Here is a 23,839-nt window from a genome sequence, read left to right as displayed (position 1 = left end):
TTTAATACTAACAATGTGATAAAGAGCTACAGCCAGTGCATCTTTCACCTTTGCTACCTACGTACTCTCCTGTCATCAAAGCACAAATTCTGTCATGGCTCAGACAAGTGCTGTCACAACTCAGTATTTGAAACCACAGCATGGAAACAGAACAGGTCAGGGGCAGATGTCACCGATGTGTCAGCAGATGAAGCACCCTCAGAAATGGCAACTATTAGGCATTCCCAAAGCTTCCTGTAAATGCCTTCACTACTCACCCTAGGAAGCTTTTCTGCTGTGTGTGCAGTGCTGTTCACGTGCCCATCCCACAATAGCTGGACTGTCCTTTTAACTACTTCCTTGGCAAGTGACAACGTGCTGACTCCTGGGGGAACTGGAAAAGCTTTTTGTTGATCTTGCATCAAGCTCCACTGCGAACAGCTCAGAGCACTTTTAATTAGGTATAGCTCATCTAATCCTTTGAGCACCCCATTGCAATGCCTGCATATCTATGAAAGCATTTCAAAGCAAATAAATACATTTAATACTTTCCTCATTGCTACTCACATCTGAGAATATGAAGAGATTTTTTCAACAATGAAAGCTGATTAGCTGACAATGATAGAAATTTCTTCACATTTCCATAGGAGAAAGGGGATGATGGAGTCATGACATTATTAATTACTGCTACTGTAATTCAAGTTCTGAAATGTGGATATTAATTTTATTTTTAAGAGTCTTGATGTTAGATTTCATACTCACATATTAGAAAACCATTACTGACTCCTTAATTAGGCTTTCAAAGGATTAACAGGAGTTTTGCTAGTGAATTTAGCTCATGCATAATTAATTTATTCTGGTGTCCCCACAGCCTGATTCATGGCTGAATTTCTAAAACGTGGCTTCATTTGGTACCCCAGCTTTTAATAAATGTTTTTTACCTTAACTAACACTGCATTGATGGATTTCCTTAAAATAGCTTGTGAACTATATGTCAGTATCTGCTGAGTCAACAAGGCTGGTGGAAGACTCTCAGCCCACAAAAACTGCACTCAGTAGATGGTGCAGGACAAAGAAAATATTCTTTTTTAATTTAACTAACACAAACCCATCTCATTTTCTGGTAATTTTTCTTTTCTTTGCCTTTCATTGCACAGAGGAAAAAGCATCCTGTTTTAAATAGGTAGCTGTTATTCCTGCGCAATATAGCACCCTACAGTTATTCTGTGTTTATTCCCATATAATTGTTAATATGATGTAAGGGCTCAGCAAGATTCTTCTCATTATCCTTCCCATATGAGAGGAAAATGAACTAGCAGTGAGATACCAAGAGCTAAAGCACTGTGTGGGAGATCAGTATGGTGCTAAAAGGTTAAGGATCTGTCCTGGGGGCCCTCTGAGGTTGAGTATGGCAATTTTCCAGTGAGTGTGCATCCAGCAGAGTGCTGAGTGACACCCAGCATTTACAAGTTGGAAGCTTTCCTGAAATAAAAGCCTGACATGAGCTGATGGAAAGAACCAGAGCTCCACATGGCAGCAACAGGAAACTTTACTATCCAAAGGCTAACTTTGTAATAGAGGTAAAGCTGCCTTGCTCCACTGAAAGTATCTTCTCATTATGCCCAAGAGTCTTCATTTTCATTTAGATATGAAAGCAGATTGAGAGCTTGTGGCTGTTATTATGGTAAATGCTCCCTTTCTGACCCAGCCAAAACACTGATACCTAGTGACATACACCTTTTCTTTGCCAACAACATGACACTTCCCTGTACTGTGCAGTGGAACAAGGTTTCATACATTTAGTAATAAGGATGTAAGGATGTGAGCAGAGATTATGGTACAAATATTCTTCTGGACATATAAGACAGCAAGGTGGAGCAATACAGAAGAATGAAATAGGGGAAAAAGACAAAAGAAAAAAGAGAATGGATGGCAAGGACTGGTGAAATGGAGGCAGAAGTAAAAAGAAGAGCAACCTAATGCTTCACATTGGATAGAGTTGCACAACATAATATTTATATATTTCTTTGTTAAATTTAGTATTTAAATACATATGATTGAACCAGCAAAATGAGAGTTGATGGTGTATGACAGGTCATTATTTACATTTTAGTGTCCAGGTATGTCCTGACGGTAAAAAAAAGAAGTACCTATAGCTCAGCACAGGGTTTAATTCCTTATTAGCTTTAATTCCTTGTTCTAGTTACAGACATTTGGAATTGTGTTTGAGAATCACATTATTGAAATGTCTTTTTTTTTCATAAGAATAATATAGCTTAGAATAAAAACTGACCACACAGGAGCAACGCTAATAAATGCTAAGGACTGAATTCATTCCATACCGTTTCCTGAAACATGTAAATCACTTTGAAGATGAAAATTGTTCCGAAAACTATTAATGGGTATTTTGAGTTCTAGGTTTGAGAAGGTGTCACTGAAGTAATGAAAGAATCTTGTGCAGTTGTTCTTTCTGGTCATAATACACAGAGAGAAGAAAACCATGAGTATAGCAAAGGAGGAAGGAATACTAATTGCAGTTACAGAGAAGAAAAGAAAGCAGTGGTATCAGCTAAAACTGTAACTGGCCTGGTGTTCTGGTTTTGGCTGGGATAGAGGTCATTTTCTTCTTAGAAGCTTGTATGGGCTGTGTTTTGGCTTTGTGCTGAAACAGTGATGACAACACAGGGATGTAACTGCTGAGTAGGGCTTACAGAGTCAAGGCCTTTTCTGCCTCTCAAACCACCCCACCAATGAGCAGGCTGAGGATGAACAAGGAGTTAGGAGTGGACAGAGCCAGGACAGCCAACCCCAGCTGACCCAGGGGATATCCCAAACTCTGTGACATCATACATAACAATAAAAGCTGAGGGAAGAAGGCAGGGGGAATGTTGAGAGGGCTCAGGTCATGAAGTTGGATACTGCATAGTTTAAGAAGTGATGTGGAGGAACATGACTCTAATGCAGGAGCCGAAAGGTCTGATCATTGAGAAAGCGTGCAGATGAAAATGTTTTATTGTACTTCTGGGAAAGGAATGTCTGCAAAGAAATAAAAAGGTAAGGCATGAATGTCTTTGCAGGGTGTGGTGGCAGCAGCATTGTTATTCAGCAGTATAAAGTATATTCTGATGGATTTGGAGGCTGACAATAACAGAGCTGTAGCCTTGAGAACTCATCTGCTATAAATGCCCAAGGAGAGGAGCTGACCGATTGCAGGATGAGTTTGAACTGCTGGTGAAATGTGTCATACATGTGCTGGTGTGACATATCAAATAGGGTGTTTTAGCAGACACAGGAGAGCTTTATAGCTGCTCTGAGTGAGCACTGGTGATATGCTGGAACCCATGCCAGTCCCAAGAAGAGAGCTCGGCTAGGACACTAGAATAAAAGGCTAGTGGGATGAGTTTGGGAATCGGGAGCTTATCAGGCTAGAGGCTGGAAAAGCCTGCTTTGTTTAGCAGTGTAGATGGCTGTTGCTTGTGAATGTATGTACATATTTATACTGGAATAAATACTGGGAAGAAAGGAGACACAATTGAGCAAAAAGGTTATTACAAAGAAAAGCAAGAACAAATCAGTTGCTAATAAATCCAGGCTGAAAAAAAAACTATACAGGTGTTGGTGATAGGCTTTTTGTTTCAAGCTCCTGGGTTTGATGATTCATGGCCTGACAGCTTGCAGAGGCTGAAAGGATCACGACAGCTCACCCTAGCTTCACGGGAACTCGGGATGCAGCAGCCAGCTCTGTTCCCAGACTCCCTTTTCTTCTGTATAAGAAATGCATCTCTAAGCTAGGATTTTTTTCCCTGCTCGTCTATAAAGCCTGTCTGGGCAGACCAAAATCGCCATCTAGCGAAGACAATCTCTCAGCTCACACATTTCACACAAGTCTGCTGTAAACACAATTGAGACAATTGTCTCTATGCAATATTTTGCTGCATTTCTTTGAGTGAAAATAGTACATAATACTTTGCAAGAGCAAATCATGCACTGAAGGTAAAAATAATTTGCTGAGGTGACAGGAAAGCAGGCATTTTCCAGAAAATAATTTGTATCCAAGCATAGGGATTCCTACCACTTCTCACTGTAATCATGATGGTGCTTATTTTAATGTCTTTGCAGTGTATTTACAGGGGTATTGAGTAAAGAGCCAGATTTAAAGTCTGTACTGGGTGTCTTATGCCTCCTTCATAAGTAGTGCTTCAAAAGGTCTCAGACTTGGTCCTGGTTTCTCTGAATGGTCAATAGTAAGTAGATTGTATATTGGCTAGAAACCACAGAAGTGATTTCACTTGTAATATGTCTGTAATGAATTAAAATGAATGCACAACAAATAAAAGATAAACGTACCTGTACCAAGTTTGCAATTTTTGCAAAGGCTTCTAGCTAAATCATTTTGCAGGTTCCTTTGGCTTGACCTGAGTGATTGAACAGGCATCTGTAGTCTGTAAAACTTTCCAAACCTACCAAAACATTCTTGAACTTTACACTTTTCCAGTGTTTCTACCCTGGCACTCTTTGTGGGTTGCTTCCTGTTACAGTTAACTGAACATTAAGCTTTAAAAAAACATATAGCACATGACAGTGAAGATTTTATTAAAAAAATTCTGACATTTAAAACATACTATAACAGTCATGAGTGGCAGGGTGTGTGGGACAGTATGGGCAAGTATCTAGTCCACTGGGCCCCTCCAGTGCTTTGGAAGTATAGGAGATAGAAGGCAGCTGTATGGAGTCCCCAGCAACAAGCTGCAGAAACTGCTGAAGGGGACAGTGAATTATTTTGAGCCTTGTGGGCCCATGGCACTTCAGGCCATCAGAGCAGAGATGCAACACAGAGATGGACTCATGATCGAGGGGTGGACTTAACAATGGACACTATTGCCCAGGTGTGAACACTGCACACAGTCTCTCCTGCTCTGGAAGACTGCTACAGGAGATGGAGCCTGGCATCATGGACCAGATGGATTCAGCAGCTTTATAGGGACTGGTCCATGCACTAAGATAAGAGTGATGGTATATTGAAAATGTGGGATCTGAGCATGATGTGAATGGTATGGAATAAGGGGTGGATAATGTCCTGGGTTCAGCAGTAGCAGTCATTTTTCTCCTTCTTGGTAGCTGGTGCAGTGCAGTGTTTTGACTTTCGGCCTGGGAACAGAGCTGATAGCGATGTTTTGGTTTGGCCAAGGACTTTGTGAGCCTCATGCTCTGCCAGGGAGGAGGGGAAGCCAGGAGGAAGCAGAGACAGGACACCTGACCCAAACTGACCAAAGAGGTATTCCATACCACAGCACGTCATGCCCAGGATATAACTGGGAGTTAGCCGGAAGGGCTGGGAGACTGCAGGGTTGGAGGAGGTATGGGTTGGTGCTTGGTTGGGCCTGGGGGGTGAGTTATCGGTTGGCTGGTGCTGAGGTGTTGTATTCTCTTCCCTTGTTATTTCCTTTATCATTGTTATTATTGGTGGTAGCAGCAGTGATTTGTGTTATACCTTAGTTACTAAACTGTTCTTATCTCAACCCATGGGAGTTGCATTCTTTTCGATTCTCCTCTCCGTCCCTCTGGGACTGGGGGGGAGGGAAAGAAAGGAGGGAGTGAGTGAACGGGTTACCTGACTGGGTTTATACCATGACAAAACTGCATTTGCCAGGCTTATCTAAAGTGATGTAACAGGGATCTAAAACCACTCTGTGACTGAATTTTTTCCTTTCCAAAAGGAGTTAATTTTAAACTGCTAAATGCTACTGCCTACCTTTATTTCTTGCTTTCCATAAAGATAAATTACTCTCTAAGTGTGAACACTAGACTTAGTGACGAAATGTGCTGCTCAAACAGAACATGGGGAGTTACAACCGGCTTGAAATTTCAATACGAGGTTAAATGTTGAGTCAGTGGCAATGCCTTCAGAATACTCTGTAGTATCTTACTATTTCTGCTATATTATGAGATTCTATAGTGATATGTAGGCTGGCTTCAAACACTGTGCTGTGCAGCAACAGTCATATGGCTGGGGAAGGAAGACTGGCACTGGTCATGTCAAAACAGGTGTCCAAAAAATTACACCCTATATTTCACACATTTCTGTCACTAACTGTAACAAACGCAAATGCAATATTGTTTTCCTGTACAACATCTCAGTTCACATGCACTAACTAAGCTGCCAGTGATACGGCTCATTCTCTGCATGCCAAGGAGAGCTCACTTCTGCCTGCATGGGGTTACCATGAATGTCTCAGCAGTCACTGAGTTTGACTTTTTCTGTTGGTTTTTTGAGGGTTTTTTGCTGCACTGTACCGTCAGAAGCAGCAGCAAACTTTGCTGAGGATTATTCATTGTGTTGCAGTCCATGAGGATAAGCAAGATGATGGGTGAAGCCATGTGCTCATTCCCTCATTCTGAGAATCTCAGGAATTGCTTCATTTGGAACAGAGTTTCTCTTGCCCTCTTGCCCTCTAAGAGTCACAGCTTCTTACGTTTTTTCTCACTCAGCAGTCCCTGGATCTCCTAATGTGAAAAGATGATACCTCAGAAGGTGAGTTGCCATAAGCCAGCCCACTTTGTGAGACCCTAGAGGTGTCATGCTTGAGATCTGGTAGCTCAAACTAGGATACTAATAGGAACAATGAGGTGTCAAGGGAAGGGAAAACAATGGAAAAGAGCTGTGTCCTGAGGCCACTGACTGCACACTCTCACATCTAGTAATCATCTGTTGTGTGTCTGGATGGACTGTGGAAAGCTGAAATGGAAGAGACTGTAATAGCTGTGGAGCCTGCTGTGACCTGAGGTGGACTGCTTTGTCTCAGTTTTTCATCAGGCATCCAGAAGTAGTCTGTTCAGGGAAACACAAGGGGAGGATGCATTTTCACCGGAGCTGTCTTTTCCAGCCCTACCTTGTGTCCACTGGAATGAAGCTGCTAATTTCCGCAACCCAGAAGAGACAATCTCATCAGTCATGCCTCAGTCTCATCAGTTCATTCCATTTAAGGATGTGAGCCTGAGGGATTCTGCCCATGCTGCATTTACAGGATGAACTAACTGCATTTTCCTTACAGCGTTTCCTCACGTGTGTAATTAAGTATGTGAAACAGAAGACAATTTATGAACCTCCCCTTTAACTGTAGCTTTCTGGATTTAGTACTTGCCATAACATCTGCTACAGTACCAGCTATCAGATGAAGGCAACTGAGGCAACAATTTTTTCCAGTAGCACAGTATAATTCTAAGATAGGGCTGGGATCAAGACACAAAGAAATTTGAAGCAAGGTTGCTCCTGGGTGTAGTTCTTCATTTGGGGTTGGAAAAGCAGACATTACTTTGCACATCTGATGTTAAAAGGGAAGAAGCATTTAAACAGTGAGAAATGACAAGTAAGGTTGAGTTTCCACAAGAAATCAAAATCAAAGCTTCAGCTGGGAAGGAATACAGCACAGATTTGGTGATATTAGGACCAGCTCTTGGGAAAAGCTTGTGAAAGTTATTGTCTATGGTAAATTAACTCCAGTATCTCATCTGAAAAGCAATGTGCCACATAGTCACAAAAATAGTCAAAGTTAATTTTAGAAACAGAACAAAAAAGGAATGGACCTATTTTCCCACCTCCACTGTTTTAGCATTCCCATTCCCCATCAGTGATGTGATTAGGATATACGTGTACACTCTGATGTTCAGTGAGAGATGCTATGGGACATGCATTCTTGCTCTGCTGTACACAGGCTGGATAGAGACTGTAGGTGATATACCCTGCTGTCAGTGCCTTTGTGTTGGCACAGAAGAGGATCTCATGGTGTCTTAGGCAGTGTCTTTGAAATTCACCTGGATCAGGCTTTACATTTCATTTGATACACCCTTTTCTGTTTTCTGTTTGGGTTGTTTTGTTTTTTTTTTTGGTTGTTTTTAGTTTGTTTCCTAAGGCCCTAGTCCAGAACAGACTTTATTGCTTTCTAGGATATTACAAGGTTGGTTACTTTAAATTCATTGCTGAGCAGCCAAAAATTCTCTATGCCAGCTTAGGCTTTGCAGTTTATCCGTAACATGGCCATTGTGGTGCAGCAGTAAAAGAAAAACCTTTATGTGATGCACAAGGTGTTTCATTCTCTTTCCCCTTATAAGCACCAGAGCATCACTTCTCAGATGCTGCCTTGGATCAGTGCCGCTGGGGTCCCTGCAGGTGCAGTGGAACAGACAGCTTTAGGTGGGGGCAAGCTGCCATCTCGCTGGGCTCTGGGACCATGAAGAGCTGCTGTCTCATGCCCTGGCAATTGGCAGCACTGGCCTGCAGGTGCAGCAGTGCTGGTCCCAAGTGCCCTAACCTACCCATGTTCTCACTGTGCTGTGTGGAGGCATGGGAAAAAATGAACAGTTTGTTCCTTTACCACCTTAGAATAGAGATCTAGACTGATGATGACAGTGATGAAACTCTTAAGTAATATGAGTGTCTAAAATATGCCCTTATGCTCCCTTTACTGGTATTAAATTGTCGCTATTATATTGTCACTATACTTACCAGAATAATTTTAGTAGCGTCATTCTCTGTGAATGGAAACAGGAAGTGGAATATAACTCAAATTCACACTTCCCTTCATCTTAGGGGCTCTGAAGTTAGAAGTGTTAGAGACTCAAAAAAAGGAAAAGGGTAGGCAAGAGTCTCTGTCAGCCTACAACCATGTGAGTCATGACCCCAATGACATTAAAAAAGCAAAGCTGATATGTAGCTACATCAGAAAAGAATAATGATATGCATCATGATGGCACTGATGCAGGTTGTGGCTAAGATTCTGGGAAAGACATATTAAATGAAGTCTGAAATTCCACCTGCTAGGTCATCACTGTTCACTGAAAAACTCCCAACTTACAAGCTAAGCTATAGCTCTGCTGCATTTATGGCAGATGGATTCTGCTTTAAGGGAATTATTGACATAAATTAACCTCTCCTTTATTATGCTGACAACAATACAATTTGGCACTGACATTTCATATGCTGTGGATATTAACTAAATCACCATCACAGCCCTTTTAATTATCCATATTCTTATTGTATAGATCAGGAACTGAGGATAGGAAATACAGTGACTCACCAAAGGCATACATACATCAATGCTTTTAGGCATTGTCTGTGAGAAAAGTGGAATTTAAATGCATGCATTTCTTCTTGCCAATAAAGAAATATTTGGATTTTATAAACTTGTCTCTGTAAGGAAAGTCCTTGCTTTGGGAAGTGTTCCTGTGGATTTGCACCTGTTTTTTTCCCTGCAGAGCCATCAGGAATTCTAAGTGGAACATTCAAAACCAATATTACACATTGTGGACTGGAGCCTGGATGAAGCCATTTCTGTATAGTGAAAAGTGCCTGTCTGGTAACCTGAAAAGTTAAAAAGAATACAGATGTTCTTTTTAACATGGCAGGATGTTTTGGTCCAGCTGGAACAAACAAATTCGGAGAGGGACTGAAAAAAGTGTACATTATTAGGTATGTAAGAATAAAGAGGTAAACACACAAATGATTGAAATATAGGACACTATAGTCTTTACATCTAAGTTTCCTCTTTTCTCCAGAGGACTATGATTTGAACACTTCAGAACATCTCAGAACAATCTAAGCGATTAGGTACCTACATTTTGTTATCATAAAGTGACAGTACCCTGAACTTACCTGAGGTTTTTCAGGAAGCCCAGCCTATAGGCCTTCATTATCATCATCTTCCTTTACCTTGATGTGAATTTTCAGCAATGCAGGGAGGTACTAAAGGAAATGATGCTATGAAAAATATCCACACAGACTGAAGTAAACTGGTCCAAGCTATGGCTTTCACAAGCATTCGTGGAATATTAAAACGTATAAATTTTGTGGAAATTAAGCTCTTTTCACAGGGTGAGTGCCCTATGTTTACCACAGAGTCTGTGGTCTCTTCTGCCTCTTTAGGGTTTAGCTGCCTGTGCAGATATCAGGGCTCACATGGCTCACAGCCAAGACCAGCCTTGTGCTCTGCTGATCCTGACCATGCCTTCCTGACATGTCCTCCCAGATTGACCTCAGACCTGCCTTGTTATTACAGATTTGCCTGGTGACTATAGAGCTGTTGGCCAATGCTGGTTACCATGGACAGATCTGCTCTGTGCGCTGTGCGACTCTGTGGCTTCTCAGGGTGTTGCCCAGCCTGCCTGGCTCCCTGTCCCTTGCAGAGAAGACAAAAATTGGCTCAGTTTTGTTACTTAGTTTTAGTTTGCATTATTCTTTATTCAAAATAAATAAAAAGCCTCAATAGAATTAGCTTTCCAACCTTTTTGGCTTCTGGAAGGTCTAGAAATGAACCACTGAGTTATTTTTTCCATGGAGTTACAGTGAAGCTTGGTTCTGCTTTTTTTTTTTTTTTTTTTTAGAGTGCTGCAGTGAAATTTCCCACTGTGTTGCAAAATACATATATAATAAGCACAGGAAATCTGTGGTGAAGTAACTTGCACTGCTGCTTGCATACTTTTTCCTTCATAACATATAAGAAAGTATTACAGGAAAAAAAAACCCTCACATCAAAACAAAATCCAGCAAATGGAAACAAAGAAAAGAAGGGAACATAGTTTTTTAGAGATGCATCAACAGCCAGAATACTGATATACACAGTTCATAGGATCAGATGACAATTCATGCTGGAGGGCACTTCAGGAAGTCTGTAGTCCAACCTTGTGCTCAAAGAAGGTCAGCTATGAGGTCAGACTGTGTTGCTCAGGGCTTTGTTCAGCTCAGTCTAGAAAATCTGTCAGGATGGAGCATGTAGAACATCATGGTGCAACCTGCTCCACTGCTTGTCAGTCACTGTAGTTCAAAAGTTTTTCCTTATATCAACTCTTACCCTTCTTGCCTCAAGTTACGCACATGATTTATTGTCCTCCTGCTATGCACTCTTCTGAAAAGATTGGTTCCTTCTTCTCAATACCCTCCCTGCAGGTATTGCAAGGCTGCCACTAGGTCCACAAAGTCTTCTCCAGGCTGAACAAGCCCAACCTCCTCAGCCTCTCAAGGTCCCTTTGCAGAATGTGAAATTAATCAAAAGTATAAATAGATACAAACATGAACTCATGAAAACAATGAAAGTGGCTCTTTGTAATAGAGAAATTTATGATTTACACACAGAGGGATCTTCTCATAAGAATTTCCATATTGCTTGTAACCACCTTATGCTTAGCCTCCAAGTATAATGTCAGACCTAGAAGTGTACTGAAAAAAGTGCTTGTCAAAATCCTCACACTCTTTCAGCTACATGGACTTGCTACAGGAGGCCTTTTTTAAGAAAAAAAAATTTCCCTATGAAAATGGGCAACCGCCATAACCAAACATTCTTCCTGGCAGCTGAACAAAAGTGAAAAGGTTGTGAGAAGAGAGAAAGCAGACTTTCCATGGTATTTTAACTCTTTTCAGAGGGTTCAGTGCCTGCTGCTACCAGGGAACCCCACAGCAGTTGCAGGGGCCTGTGCAACTAACAGGCCCCTGAATTGACAGCTGTACTTTTATTTGTGCCAACTTCAAACTTTTAAAAATGTGGGTACTTTAGCCGCACTCTTAATGTTTGTTGGTACATTCATGTGCTTTGCTGGTTTGTCAGTACTGCTTGTTGGTTTGTGTCTGATTTTTCAGAACTGGCAGACTGAAAGCCCAGGAATGTCCAGCCAAGGCTTCCATGTACAGTTATGCAAATGGATATAAACCTTCTTGATCTACTGACTCTATAAACATAATCACATTCTAGATTTCAGTCATAATAAGCAAGGTTAAAGACTGATCCTTTATGTTGTGTAGATGTGAAACTTTTCAGTCTTTCTCTTCAATCTTTTCAATCTTTCTCTTTCCTTCCTGAATATATTGGCAAAAATTTAATCTGAGTTAAGAGACTGGTGTCTAAAATTTGGTTCTATATAGGAACTTGAAGTAATGAATACTCAACTGTCTGAAACTTGGTATTGATATTGTAATGAAACTACATGACATATGGTTATACATTAGAACATATATTTTCCAAAGAAAACAGAAGCTGAAAAGCTTAAGAGCAGGTAACTACCTGTCCGCATGAGGTAAACAATTTTAAGAAATGGCTAATCTCAGGGGTATGCTGAAGGAGAACTCAAGTCATTACTGAAACACAGGAACCACCATAGCAGCATAAATAACAGCATGACATTAGAGAGAACATTTACCATCCTACCTCTGTATGCTCTTTGATCAATCATTAGAATGATTTTCATGTGTGTGTGCTTTATTCACTTCTATCACAGTGCTGATTAAAAAAAATAAATAAACAAAATCCCTTTTGGGACTCCTTCCCAGCTAAGCTTAGATTTCAACTAAAACTTGAAACCAAATTACTAGGTTAAGAGGACTTTAGCTTCCTCCAGCTCAGTATGTGTATGCCCAGCATGTGGGCTAGCTAGCAAGCTGTGACAGGAAGTATTTTTGTGAGAGATCCTCAGTAATTTTATCAGTGTGTCATGGTCATCTTGACTGTGCGCTTGTCAACATGGATTTATGTACCGGGTCTGATTTAAAGATAAGTGTTGATGCTGCATTTATTTCATTGCCACTATAACAAGTTCTTATCAGCTCCAGCTATTGGTTTCACTTAGATTAGTGTCAGTGATTTTTGGAGTATTTCCTAGGTAGAAACTGGGGGAGAATTTTTCTTTCTTTGCTATTTACATCATGCAAATTTTCTTGTTCAGGAATTTTTGACAGACTCCGTTTCACAGAAAGTTCTGGAGATGATCAGTTCACTGCTCTTTATAGCAGAACTGCACAGGGCATGATCTTTCACTTGCTCTCCCTCATGCTTTTGTAGGCACAAGCAACACCTGAGCAAATTCAGTATGTCTGTTCGTGCAGTTTCACTCACAAAGCAGTAAAGAATGGGATCAGCAATGCAATTCAAACTTGTTAAGGCCTGTGTGACTCTGTAAACCTTATACATCAACTGCAAAAGCTGTGGGTCACTGGTGTAAGGTTCTTTGATGCTGCGAATAAACAACATAACATGATAAGGAGTAAAGCAAACAACAAAAGTAACTGTGATATTTAGAATAAGTTTCCTTACTTTTTTCTTTTCTTCATCTATTGTGGCTTGATTACACCTTACTACTTGGTAGATTTTATGGTAGCAAAACACAATGACTACCAAAGGGAGCAGGTACCCTGAGCATATCCGGAATAAATTTATCTGTGCCTGCCACCATTCCAGGGGGTATTTGTCATAGCATAATGTATGATTAGTGAAATTGCAAGGATCATGGAACACTTCTTTGTATACCAATATGACTGAATTGAAGGTGCTTTCCAGAAGCCAAACAATTATGCTGACAATCAATGAAAATCTTCTTGTGCGCAAGTGCTGGAGCTTCAGGGGGTGAACTAATGCCAGATACCTGTCAACAGAGATGCAAGTAAGGAACGCAGTACCAGTGTAGAAATTCATATACATAAGGAAGGCAGAAATCTGACAAAGCAAGGCAGAGAGTCTCCAGTTATCTCCATTCCAGGCATAATCAATCCACATAGGCAGAATTAGAGAGTACAAAAGGTCAGCCACGGATAGGCTGAAGATGTAGACTGCTAACTCATTCTTCTTCCTCACCTGAATGCAAGACGCATAGAGGCTTATGCAGTTGATAGGAATACTGATGATCATCACAACACTGTACACAAGTGGAAATAAATACTTATCCAGGGTGTGATCATCATGGCACTCAGCAGTGCTGTTCATTGTCCACTCTGAGTAGTGTCTTTGGGCTAATTCCAGCCTGGATGCAATAAAAACCCCTCTGTAGTCTGACAGGTGGTCATCTATTAGTTCTTCAGGATCTGGTTGGTAAGATTCCAGCCTTCTGTTACCAAAAAGGAAAAAGATCAGCTATAACAACAATTTTTTTTTTTTTATGGGCTTCTTGGAGGGTATCTTTTTTAGAAGAAAGAAACTGTTGTATGAGGTTTTTAAACACTTCTAGTTAGGAGTAAATAGTAAGGGGAACCCAAATATCTAAAGTGATCAAGGTTAGATTCAAGCTTCTATAGCAGAAGCAGAATGAGTAAAGACACTTCCAGAGGGGTAGGGTCCTGCAATTCCAGATCTCTCCTGCGTGACAGTTGAAAGAGATCAAAAAGTGCACCACAAATAAAATACTATTCTGATGAGCAGAACATGGTTTTGGCCAAACAAATATGGCAGATTTCTTATCCCAACTAACATCACAGTATCACAGTATGCTAGAGATTGGAAGGGACCTCAAAAGATCATCTAGTCCAATCCCCCTGCTGGAGCAGGAACACCTAGATAATGTTACACAGGAACGTGTCCAGGTGGGTTTTGAATGTCTCCAGGGAAGGAGACTCCACAACCTCCCTGGGCAGCCTGTTCCAGTGTTCCGTCACCCTCACCGAGAAGAAGTTTCTTCTCAAGTTTAAGTGGAAGCTCTCGTGTTCCAGTTTGTACCCATTACCCCTTGTCCTATCATTGTTTGCCACTGAGTAGAGCCTGCCTCCATCCTCGTGACACTCCCCCTTTATATATTTATATACACTAATAAGGTCACCCCTCAGTCTCCTCTTCTCCAAACTATAGAGACCCAGCTCCCTCAGTCTTTCCTCATAAGGGAGATGCTCCACTCCCTGAATCATCTTCGTTGCCCTGCGCTGGACTCTCTCTAGCAGCTCCCTGTCCTTCTTGAACTGAGGGGCCCAGAACTGGACACAATATTCCAGATGCGGTCTCACCAGGGCAGAGTAGAGGGGAAGGAGGACCTCTCTCGACCCCCCTTCTAATACACCCCAGGATGCCATTGGCCTTCTTAGCCACAAGGGCAGAGTGTTGGCTCATGGTCATCCTGTCGTCCACTAGGACCCCCAGGTCCCTCTCCCCAACATCTTCCCCTGTAAGTCAATGCAGAGACAAGGATAGAATGACACAGATTCAGGTACCACTAGATGTTGGGATCTGCTCAGAGAACGTGTGGCTTGTGTGCAAATCCCTCTCTTATCTTGTTGCATCCTCATGCTTCCCTGCTCCCCTCCTCCTTTGTATGTGATCCCCCAAGAACTTGCCATCAACTGTGCTATTCTAGCAAAGCTTACTCCATGTTCCAGAAACCCTCAAGTGAAACCTGTCAAGCTACTGGGTTCCTGCATGCAGAGGAGAATCCGTTGGTGTGTCACTCAGGCTCATATGAGGTGGAGACCTTCTGAGTGCAATTTTTCATTTACACTTCTTTCCTGTAAAAATGGCAGTTGCCACGTATGAGTTTACCAAACCATCAGCAATTAAGGTTATCTGAGCCACTGCCAGAGCTGTGGTGTTGAGAGTTTCAACATGTAAATATCAGTTGAATGGCAGCCCTGACTAAAGCAGTGGGGCTGGAGGAATTGTGTGCATTAGCCTTAGAAGCAGTCAACAAAGCCGACCTTTAAAAAAGAAAGGGTGTACAACTGTCGTGGTTTAAACCCAGTCAGGTAACTTGTTCACTCACTTCCCCCGCTTCTTGCCCTCCCCCTGCTCCCAGAGGGACGGAGGGGAGAGTCAAAAAGAATGCAACTCCCCCAGGTTGAGATAAGAACAGTTTAGTAACTAAGGTATAACACAGATCACTACTGCTACCACCAATAATAACAATGATAAAGGAAATAACAAGGGAAGAGAATACAACACCTCAGCACCAGCCAATCGATAACTCACCCCCCAGGCCCAACCAAGCACCAACCCATACCTCCTCCAACCCTGCAGTCTCCCAGCCCTTCTGGCTAACTCCCAGTTACATCCTGGGCATGACGTGCTGTGGTATGGAATACCTCTTTGGTCAGTTTGGGTCAGGTGTCCTGTCTCTGCTTCCTCCTGGCTTCCCCTCCTCCCTGGCAGAGCATGAGGCTCACAAAGTCCTTGGCCAAACCAAAACATCGCTATCAGCTCTGTTCCCAGGCCGAAAGTCAAAACACTGCACTGCACCAGCTACCAAGAAGGAGAAACATGACTGCTACTGCTGAACCCAGGACATTATCCACCCCTTATTCCATACCATTCACGTCATGCTCAGATCCCACATTTTCAATATACCATCGCTCTTATCTAAGTGCATGGACCAGCAGCTATAAAGCTGCTGTGTCCACCTGGTCCATGATGCCAGGCTCCCTCTCTTGTAACAGTCTTCCAGAGCAGGAGAGACTGTGTGCAGTGTTCACACTTGTGAATAACCTGGGCAATAGTGTCCATTGCTAAGTCCACCCCTCGATCATGAGTCCATCTCTATGTTGCATTTCTGCTCTGATGGCCTGAAGTGCCATGGGCCCACAAGGCTCAAAATAATTCACTGTCCCCTTCAGCAGTTTCTGCAGCTTGTTGCTGGGGACTCCATACAGCTGCCTTCCATCTCCGATGCTTCCAAAGCACTGGAGGGGCCCAGTGGACTAGATACTTGCCCATACTGTCCCACACACCCTGCCACTCATGACTGTCCAGCCTTGGAGAAAACCTCTTGGTCCCCCTATATCGTCATCTAATCCCAGACAAGACCCAAACCTGACTCTGCTTAACTTCTGAGATCAGACAAAATGGTGGTGGGTAGAACACATTCTGTGTGTGTGCCAACGTGCTGATCCCCATCACGATCAGCAGGCAGGTCCCAAGGATACCCAAAGGCCATTCAAAACCTTCAGAACTCTCAGTTGATGCTGCTGTACTTGTCACTGGGGCTGGTGTAGCTGCTGTGCTTGCCGGCTCTCCCACCACCGGCTTCTCTTTTCCTGAGTCGAGCTCCTCCTCCTCTGCCTTGCTGGGAAATGCTGCCTGGTCTCCTGCATCCTCCTGAGGCTCGGCGGGCGGCTTCCGGGAAATGCTCTCGGCCGTCGCGGGGCTGGGCTCGGCCGCGGGGCTCGGCACCTCCGCGGGGCTCGGCTCCTCCGCCGCCTTCTCCCGCTGCTCGGCAGCCGCTTCCCTCCTCTCCTCGACCGCCCCGACCTCCTCCACCAGCAGCCGTCCCCTCGCGGCCTCCGGCCCCGCTCCCGCCGCCGCTTGGTCCCCGGGGCCGCTCTCCCGGGCTGCTTCAGCAGCCGCCGGCTCCCGGGGCCGCTCCCCCTCGGCTCCCCGCAGCCTCACCAAGACGGAGGCGAGGCTGAGGGCCAGGACGGTGAAGAGCAGCCGGACGGCCAGGTACAAGTCCACGGCCACGTCCGTCCCGCCCTGCTGCTGGAGCCCGCCCGTATTACAAGCCATTGCCATAAAGCACAGTGAGACAAGAACCTTAGCCCAGGCCCCACACTTGATAAACACTAACACAGCAAATACCGGCTCTAAGTAAGTTACAACGGTCTGAAGCTGTGATATCAACGAGAACAACTCTGAGAGCCAATAAATCAGCATTGTGACGAGTGACTATTAGTCCAGTCAAATCTGTCGTTATCTCAACCCCTCGTGCCCCACGTTGGGCGCCAAAACTGTAGTGGTTTAAACCCCGTCAGGTAACTCGTTCACTCACTTCCCCCCCTTCTTGCCCTCCCCCTGCTCCCAGAGGGACGGAGGGGAGAGTCAAAAAGAATGCAACTCCCCCAGGTTGAGATAAGAACAGTTTAGTAACTAAGGTATAACACAGATAAGAACAGTTTAGTAACTAAGGTATAACACAGATCACTACTGCTACCACCAATAATAACAATGATAAAGGAAATAACAAGGGAAGAGAATACAACACCTCACCACCAGCCAACCGATAACTCACCCCCCCAGCCCGACCAAGCTCTGACCCATACCTCCTCCAACCCTGCAGTCTCCCAGCCCTTCTAGCTAACTCCCAGTTACATCCTGGGCATGACGTGCTGTGGTATGGAATACCTCTTTGGTCAGTTTGGGTCAGGTGTCCTGTCTCTGCTTCCTCCTGGCTTCCCCTCCTCCCTGGCAGAGCATGAGGCTCACAAAGTCCTTGGCCAAACCAAAACATCGCTATCAGTTCTGTTCCCAGGCCGAAAGTCAAAACACTGCACTTCACCAGCTACCAAGAAGGAGAAACATGACTGCTACTGCTGAACCCAGGACAACAACCATAACTATGAGACAGCTGGTACCCACTGATTGTATCACAGCTCTGACGCTCAGTAATTCTGCTCTCCAAAGATCTAACTGTTAAGGGAATTCGAGAATGGGGAACATTTGTTGTAGTTCAGTTCTACTGACAAAAATACTACTTCAGAGACTGCCTGTGATAACTTACCTGTGGTTTGAACCTAGACTGCCAGCAGAGCAGGTGAAAAAGTGGCAGAACAAGTAGGTTGCAAGACAGCACTACCTACAAGTGTTCCCACATAGGAAACAGCACAGGCTGAAGAAAACTTGGGTGCAGGGATCTTCCCATGTAGCAGGCAAATTAATTCTGCCTATTATTGGTTTGATGCATGTGTGTATGCGTGTGTGTAGGTCTGTGTGTTTATCAGAGAAACCCAAATAGGTTTATTGCCTCTGTTGAAAGATTATTATATGGATCCCTTTTCCAGAAAAAAAAACACTTCACTGTGCATTCAGAAAAAAAGGAGCAATGACAGAACTAGTCAGAAAGCACATATTTAATGTTACCAGCCACTGCTTTATTTGATCAAGTTGGCTAACTTTTCACAGTTACAGCTAAATACATTCACATGCTTGAAAGACAGGGAAAATTCTTGAGAAGGACTTGCCAATCTGGTCCACTGGCCAGCTTTACTTACATGATAACTAGTTAAAACTCCAGATGTCTGCTTTTCAGTGTGGTTTAGTAAAACCACACAGTAAATAGGGCATTGTAAGCTTACCAGTATAGATAAGTATCATGAATCAAAAATCTAGCTCTACAAATTGGATCCCAGGGTTTTGCTGACCCACTTCTCACCAAAAGCAAAGCAAACATATGCAGACTGACCAGATGAGTAAAAGATAGAATACCTACCTCTTCTTCTAATCACATTTTAGCATCTCTTTTCCTATGACAGGTCTCTTCGTGTCTAAGAGGGAAACATGCCTTCAGAAGCATGTGTGTAATGTAGCAAATGTATGAGGCAGTGTCTACTAGTCGTGTGACTGAGAAACTGGAATTCCTTCTCCCTCCCCCACAACCTCTTTCTCCATTGTTAGTCGAGTTGTTACATTACAGACTCATCATCCTTATAAGATCCCAACTTGTCTCCATGTTACTCACAATTGCTTCTCTCACAGTTAGCTTTACCAGCTCTTTCATTTGTACTCACAGCCCAGCATGCCAATTTCTTGATAACACCCATATTTTTCCTTCAGCTTTCTCTTTTTACCTCATTGCTTCTAGAAGTTGTGTCTGTTGATCTTACTGATCGTAAGGTGCAAACTTGTCCTCATATTGGACTTGTCTGAATAAATCCCCTTTTTTTTTGAGACAAGACTTTGCTTTGGTCTGTTGCCATCTGCATTAAGGAACCAGTGTCTTAAGATATAATCAGCTAATGGCAGGCCAGGATGCTGAAGATGGGATTCAGAGTTGAGACCACATGGAATTTGCCACCTCGGCAATTTTTTTCTGTCCATTTTTCACAGGTCACTGTAGCCAGTGGCTTTAATTTTATCTTTAACCAGTATCATCAACAGTGTCTAGGAATGAAGCCCTGGAGGCTGTCTGAAATCCCCCAGGTAATGTCCCAGCGTTGATGACATATGGATGCTACTTATATGACGACATGCTTTCAATGATAATAGTAACAAGAAGTGTGTCATACTGGCACGTATCAGTGACCTATACTGAAGTGTGTTAAAGAACCAGCAAATGAATTATACCACAGAGCATGCAGCAGTTTCTTGCACAGAAATATAAAAGCAGAAAGCACTGTTCTGCCCCAATTACGACACATCTCATTACAGTTACTAGGGGAAAGTGGTCTGTCTCATACCTCTTTGCTTAGGTTTTCTTTTATAATTACAACTGAAATATGATGACTGCAATGCAAAATGATTTGTCTTACCTGAATGCAACATTTGAAGCATTACCAGGTTTTCTCTCAGCTGCTGAGCATACCTGCTGGTTTTGCCCAGGAGGATGTTATTGGCTTACAGCTTTCCTAAAACACAATGTTTGATAATTTTTACCACTGATTTTTAAATGGATTTATTTTTTATTGATTTATTTTTTAATGGATTTTTTCTAAAAAAACTATCGAGGAATTTCTGTTTATTGATATGTAATATAATGGTTTGACTTTCATGTACCAAACTCACTATGACTAATTCTGTAGACTTGTTACTTATTTTATAGGTTTTAGGATCAGATTTGTTTCACATGAAACAAAACAAAACACCAACAAACCCAACCAAACAACAGCAATATTTTCTTTTAGCCACATTATTCAATGATTATCATTGTCCCTGTCATTTTGCCACAGAACACCTGCTGTACAAGAACTCTGACAAAAGTCAGTCAGACAAAAAATTCAGAGAAATGGACTAGCAAATGCTATGCTTTGAGTAATGTATGCAAACAAGCCTGCAAAGGAACCTTGGGAAAGTTTTTGGAGGCAAGTACTCATTACATACTATATTTGTATTGATGCATTCCTACAGTATCTTTTTCAGATTCAAAGAGAGCTTCGTGCGGTCTTTGCATTTATGACATTTTGTATGTAACAGTGTAAGTATAAAGTTGTACTTTCATAAACACAAATACAAAATAATATTCCATATTCTTATCTCTAAACAACTTTCTAAGGGAAGAATGGAAGAGTCTTTTTATTTTTCAGATAATTCTGAATACAGAAGTCTACTATAGCTTGGGGAACTGGAACAGACAGAAGACTGCAACAATTTTGTGTTATTAACAGAAAAGATTAGACACTAAAAAAAATAAACAATCTTTTATAAGCTAATAAACACCAGCAATTTTGGAAACATCTGCAACATTTCACCCTTTATTTCAAATTCAAGTTCATCAAAGGGCAAATTGCTGTAAGCAATACTCATTATAATGTGCTAAGTTTTTGCAGGTACTTTGCTTTTTAGGTAAGCTTCAGGGGAAGAAAAAAATGCTGTGTGAACTAGAGCAGTAGCTGCTGTACTGGTGCTACTGTATATCAGCCATGAGATGGAAGGGCATATGGTTTTCTTAATTTATTTTTTCTCTCAAAGCAATCTCAACAAAGTAGATATTGCTTTGTGCTCTCAAAAAAGTTATAGTGCCAAGCTGATTTCCTCAAGCACAAGGACCTTTCACAGCTGGATCTTTTTTCTTCATGAGCAGATCTCAAAACTCAGTTCTGAAAAGCTTCACAGTTTGGGAGATCTGATACATGCCTTCCTGTAACATGGACGATTTGCTTAAAATGCAATACTAAATGCATTTGCTTTCTCATGCAACACTAAATTTCACTCAAATGTCTCCATAAGATTCTGTAGAGACTTCAACAGGTCTAAAAGAGCTCTCAGTCTTTAGCTTTGAGATAGACTTTATGGACCCCTTTAGATGATCTTAAGGTCCTTTCCAACCCTAACTATGATTCTATGGTTCTATGACTGTTTCATACAGCATAAAAATTCTGTTAAAATGAGCAAATAGAAAAATAAAAGCTATGTTTTGTTAGGATGTAGGCAAGTAATATTTTGCTATATGCTTATGTGCATCATGTTTTCATATCTGTATACAGAAAGATGCTGTACAAAATATTTTCATGCCACTTGGTATTCTAAGAAGCTACTTTTTTAGCATAGCTTATATTTCTGCTAAGTTTTAAGCATTGTGTATATTCATATAAATAGTGCTGAGTATCTTATTAGTGCCATAAAATACGAAAGAACAGTAACAGAAGGGCTACTGGAATCACCTGTGGGGCTTGCGGCATTTTTTTGCAGTGAAGACAGGACAATTCAGAATACTGAAAACTCACTCCCAAATACTGCCTTTCTCCATCCTTTCCCCTCTCCTAAGCAACAAGTATTCTGATCATGGCAATACCATTACAACAATAAATCAAGCTGGCATGTATTTCCTAATTCAGTCGTTTGATGCCATTTGCCATTTGTCTCATGTTTTGCTTGTGCTGGGAGTGAAATACTCCTCCCAAAGCAATCTGTTCAGTCCCTTTTGTGTCCCTTCTTTTTGTTGCAGGATGTCAACATCACACTAACAGAGAGCCAGGCCAAAACCTCTACCAGGAAATAACATCTGTATCTGACTTCTTGGATTTTGAAGACTTACCTAAGCAGACGTTTCACCCATGGAGCAGAATCACTGTGATGCCATCGGTAGCGTAACCCATGTCTGCTTCTGAAAAGAGAACTGTTTCATCAGATAAAGCAACAGGAAGCTGCTCTTGAATACACCAATGAGGCAACAGCTCACATGTCTCTTAATTATTTTTTTCCTCTTTTTTTTTTTTTTTTCATTTTTAAATATCTTGTTAACTTACCCATGGGAAAAAAAAAGCAACATAGTTGTGCAGAAGTATCCACAAAGGATGTAGCAACCTTGGTAAATCTAGGAATACTTTCAGTAAGTTGATCAAAGTTTTATTGAAAATATTGCCTAATTATGTAAGTGGAGTATATTACAAACCTCTTATTAATGTTCAAAACATAGGGTCTTTTTCTTGACTGAAGGGCTTGTCACTTGCCTTTCCCAACAAATTTATCACAGAAACATCTAAGACTCCACCAAAGAAGAGTCCACAAAAATACCCCACAGTGACTTTAGGAGGTCGTACAAGAAGAATTAATTATTTTCAGAATTTGTATTATTTTTTTTTGTTTGTTTGCCTACTGAGGGGAGGAAGTTTGTGAACAGTTCTAGTTAACAAAGATAACAGAATTTATACACTGCAATAAGTTGCATATTTATATATTTTTATATGAACTGAATCTGAGGTTGGATGCAGCTTGCACAGGAGTGATTCTTTTAACAGATAATTTTATTCAGTTAAACAGCTGGAAAGTTTTTACATAAGCACACTTTCTCTTTTCACTATGTGATAGTAATTTATTGTATGCTCTGATTTGTTGTTTTTTTATTTAATTCTGTTTGGAACAATTCAATACAAAAATGGGTACAATTTCACTTTAAAAAGTGAAATTACATCTATGGGGTAATATCAAAACTGGCCTGTTTGATGATTAAGATGCAGAGGAGAAATGAAACAGAGGAGGAAATTTAAAAGCTCTAAAATAGGACATCCTGACATTCTTGAGAACAATACCAGGCAGCTCTATAATATTTACCACTGGATGCAGAGATTTGGTTCCTCTTTTCCAACCAGAGCATGACTTTCTCATCCAGTTTTTCTACTAATTCGCTTTAATATGAAGCCTGAATTATCAAAACGCTCTATACTTGTGTTCCTTCCTCAACTGATATCATAGCCCTCTCCAGTTTGGTAAGAGGGAGACTTCCAAGCCACTTGGTTAGATCAATCTCTAAATTAAATTTTTGTCAAACCTCTGTTTTCACTGAAAGAAAGGTCATTGTACAAAGACCTGATTTATCACTTTTCACCAGCCTTTTCGTAACATGGTACCTACTAAGAACAGTGTCCGGCTGAGCTGGTTCTGCTGTTCAGTTGTGGGTTCCTATACTTCACTGAAGAAAAGGCATTTAATTTCTGATGCAAGCAGAACAGTTTTCCAAGTTTGGTTGGTTGTTTTGTTTTTTTTTTTTTGAGATCCAGACATGCACAGTATCTCAAATCAGTCATCTCGGAACAAAAGGTGTTCTTCAGGTTGGCTGAGATTAATGCACTATCAAGAAGGAACAACTGAAATAGAAAAATATTAACAGTGCAAAATTATTTTATCTACAAAAGAAGCAATGAGTAAGTCCTCAATAATTTTGTTGGCTATACTGGGGCTTACATAGGGTCCAGATCATATTATCT

General features: G+C 41.7%; 1 protein-coding gene and 1 long non-coding RNA gene across 2 annotated transcripts; one reads left to right on the top strand and one right to left on the bottom strand.

Moving 5' to 3' along the window:
• Positions 1 to 2,717: 2,717 nt before the first annotated feature.
• LOC130601341 (uncharacterized) lies at positions 2,718 to 22,218 on the top strand. The gene is made up of 3 exons (XR_008972648.1): positions 2,718 to 3,033; positions 9,232 to 9,445; positions 22,081 to 22,218. It is a non-coding gene; the product is annotated as an uncharacterized LOC130601341 (long non-coding RNA).
• On the bottom strand, positions 11,806 to 22,329 carry GPR65 (G protein-coupled receptor 65). Its single transcript, XM_057413302.1, has 3 exons — positions 22,171 to 22,329; positions 19,949 to 20,044; positions 11,806 to 13,839 (listed from the first exon to the last, which is right to left on the bottom strand). The coding sequence occupies exon 3, from the start codon at positions 13,716 to 13,718 to the stop codon at positions 12,681 to 12,683; it is 1,038 nt and encodes a 345-aa protein (XP_057269285.1). The 5' UTR covers positions 13,719 to 13,839; positions 19,949 to 20,044; positions 22,171 to 22,329; the 3' UTR covers positions 11,806 to 12,680.
• Positions 22,330 to 23,839: the final 1,510 nt, after the last annotated feature.

The sequence above is a fragment of the Pezoporus wallicus genome, unplaced genomic scaffold (genome assembly GCF_028554395.1).
Source record: "Pezoporus wallicus isolate ANWC-B61680 ecotype Strahan unplaced genomic scaffold, APGP_CSIRO_Pwel_v1 contig_3017, whole genome shotgun sequence".
In the NCBI taxonomy this organism is placed as follows: Eukaryota; Metazoa; Chordata; class Aves; order Psittaciformes; family Psittacidae; genus Pezoporus; species Pezoporus wallicus.
Note: the sequence above shows the minus strand (reverse complement) of the source record. Positions and strands in the feature narration are given on the sequence as shown.

Coding starts and splice junctions, on each gene's coding strand:
- GPR65 (XM_057413302.1), bottom strand. CDS start 13,718: ATGAACAGCACTGCTGAGTGCCATGATGATCACACCCTGGATAAGTAT.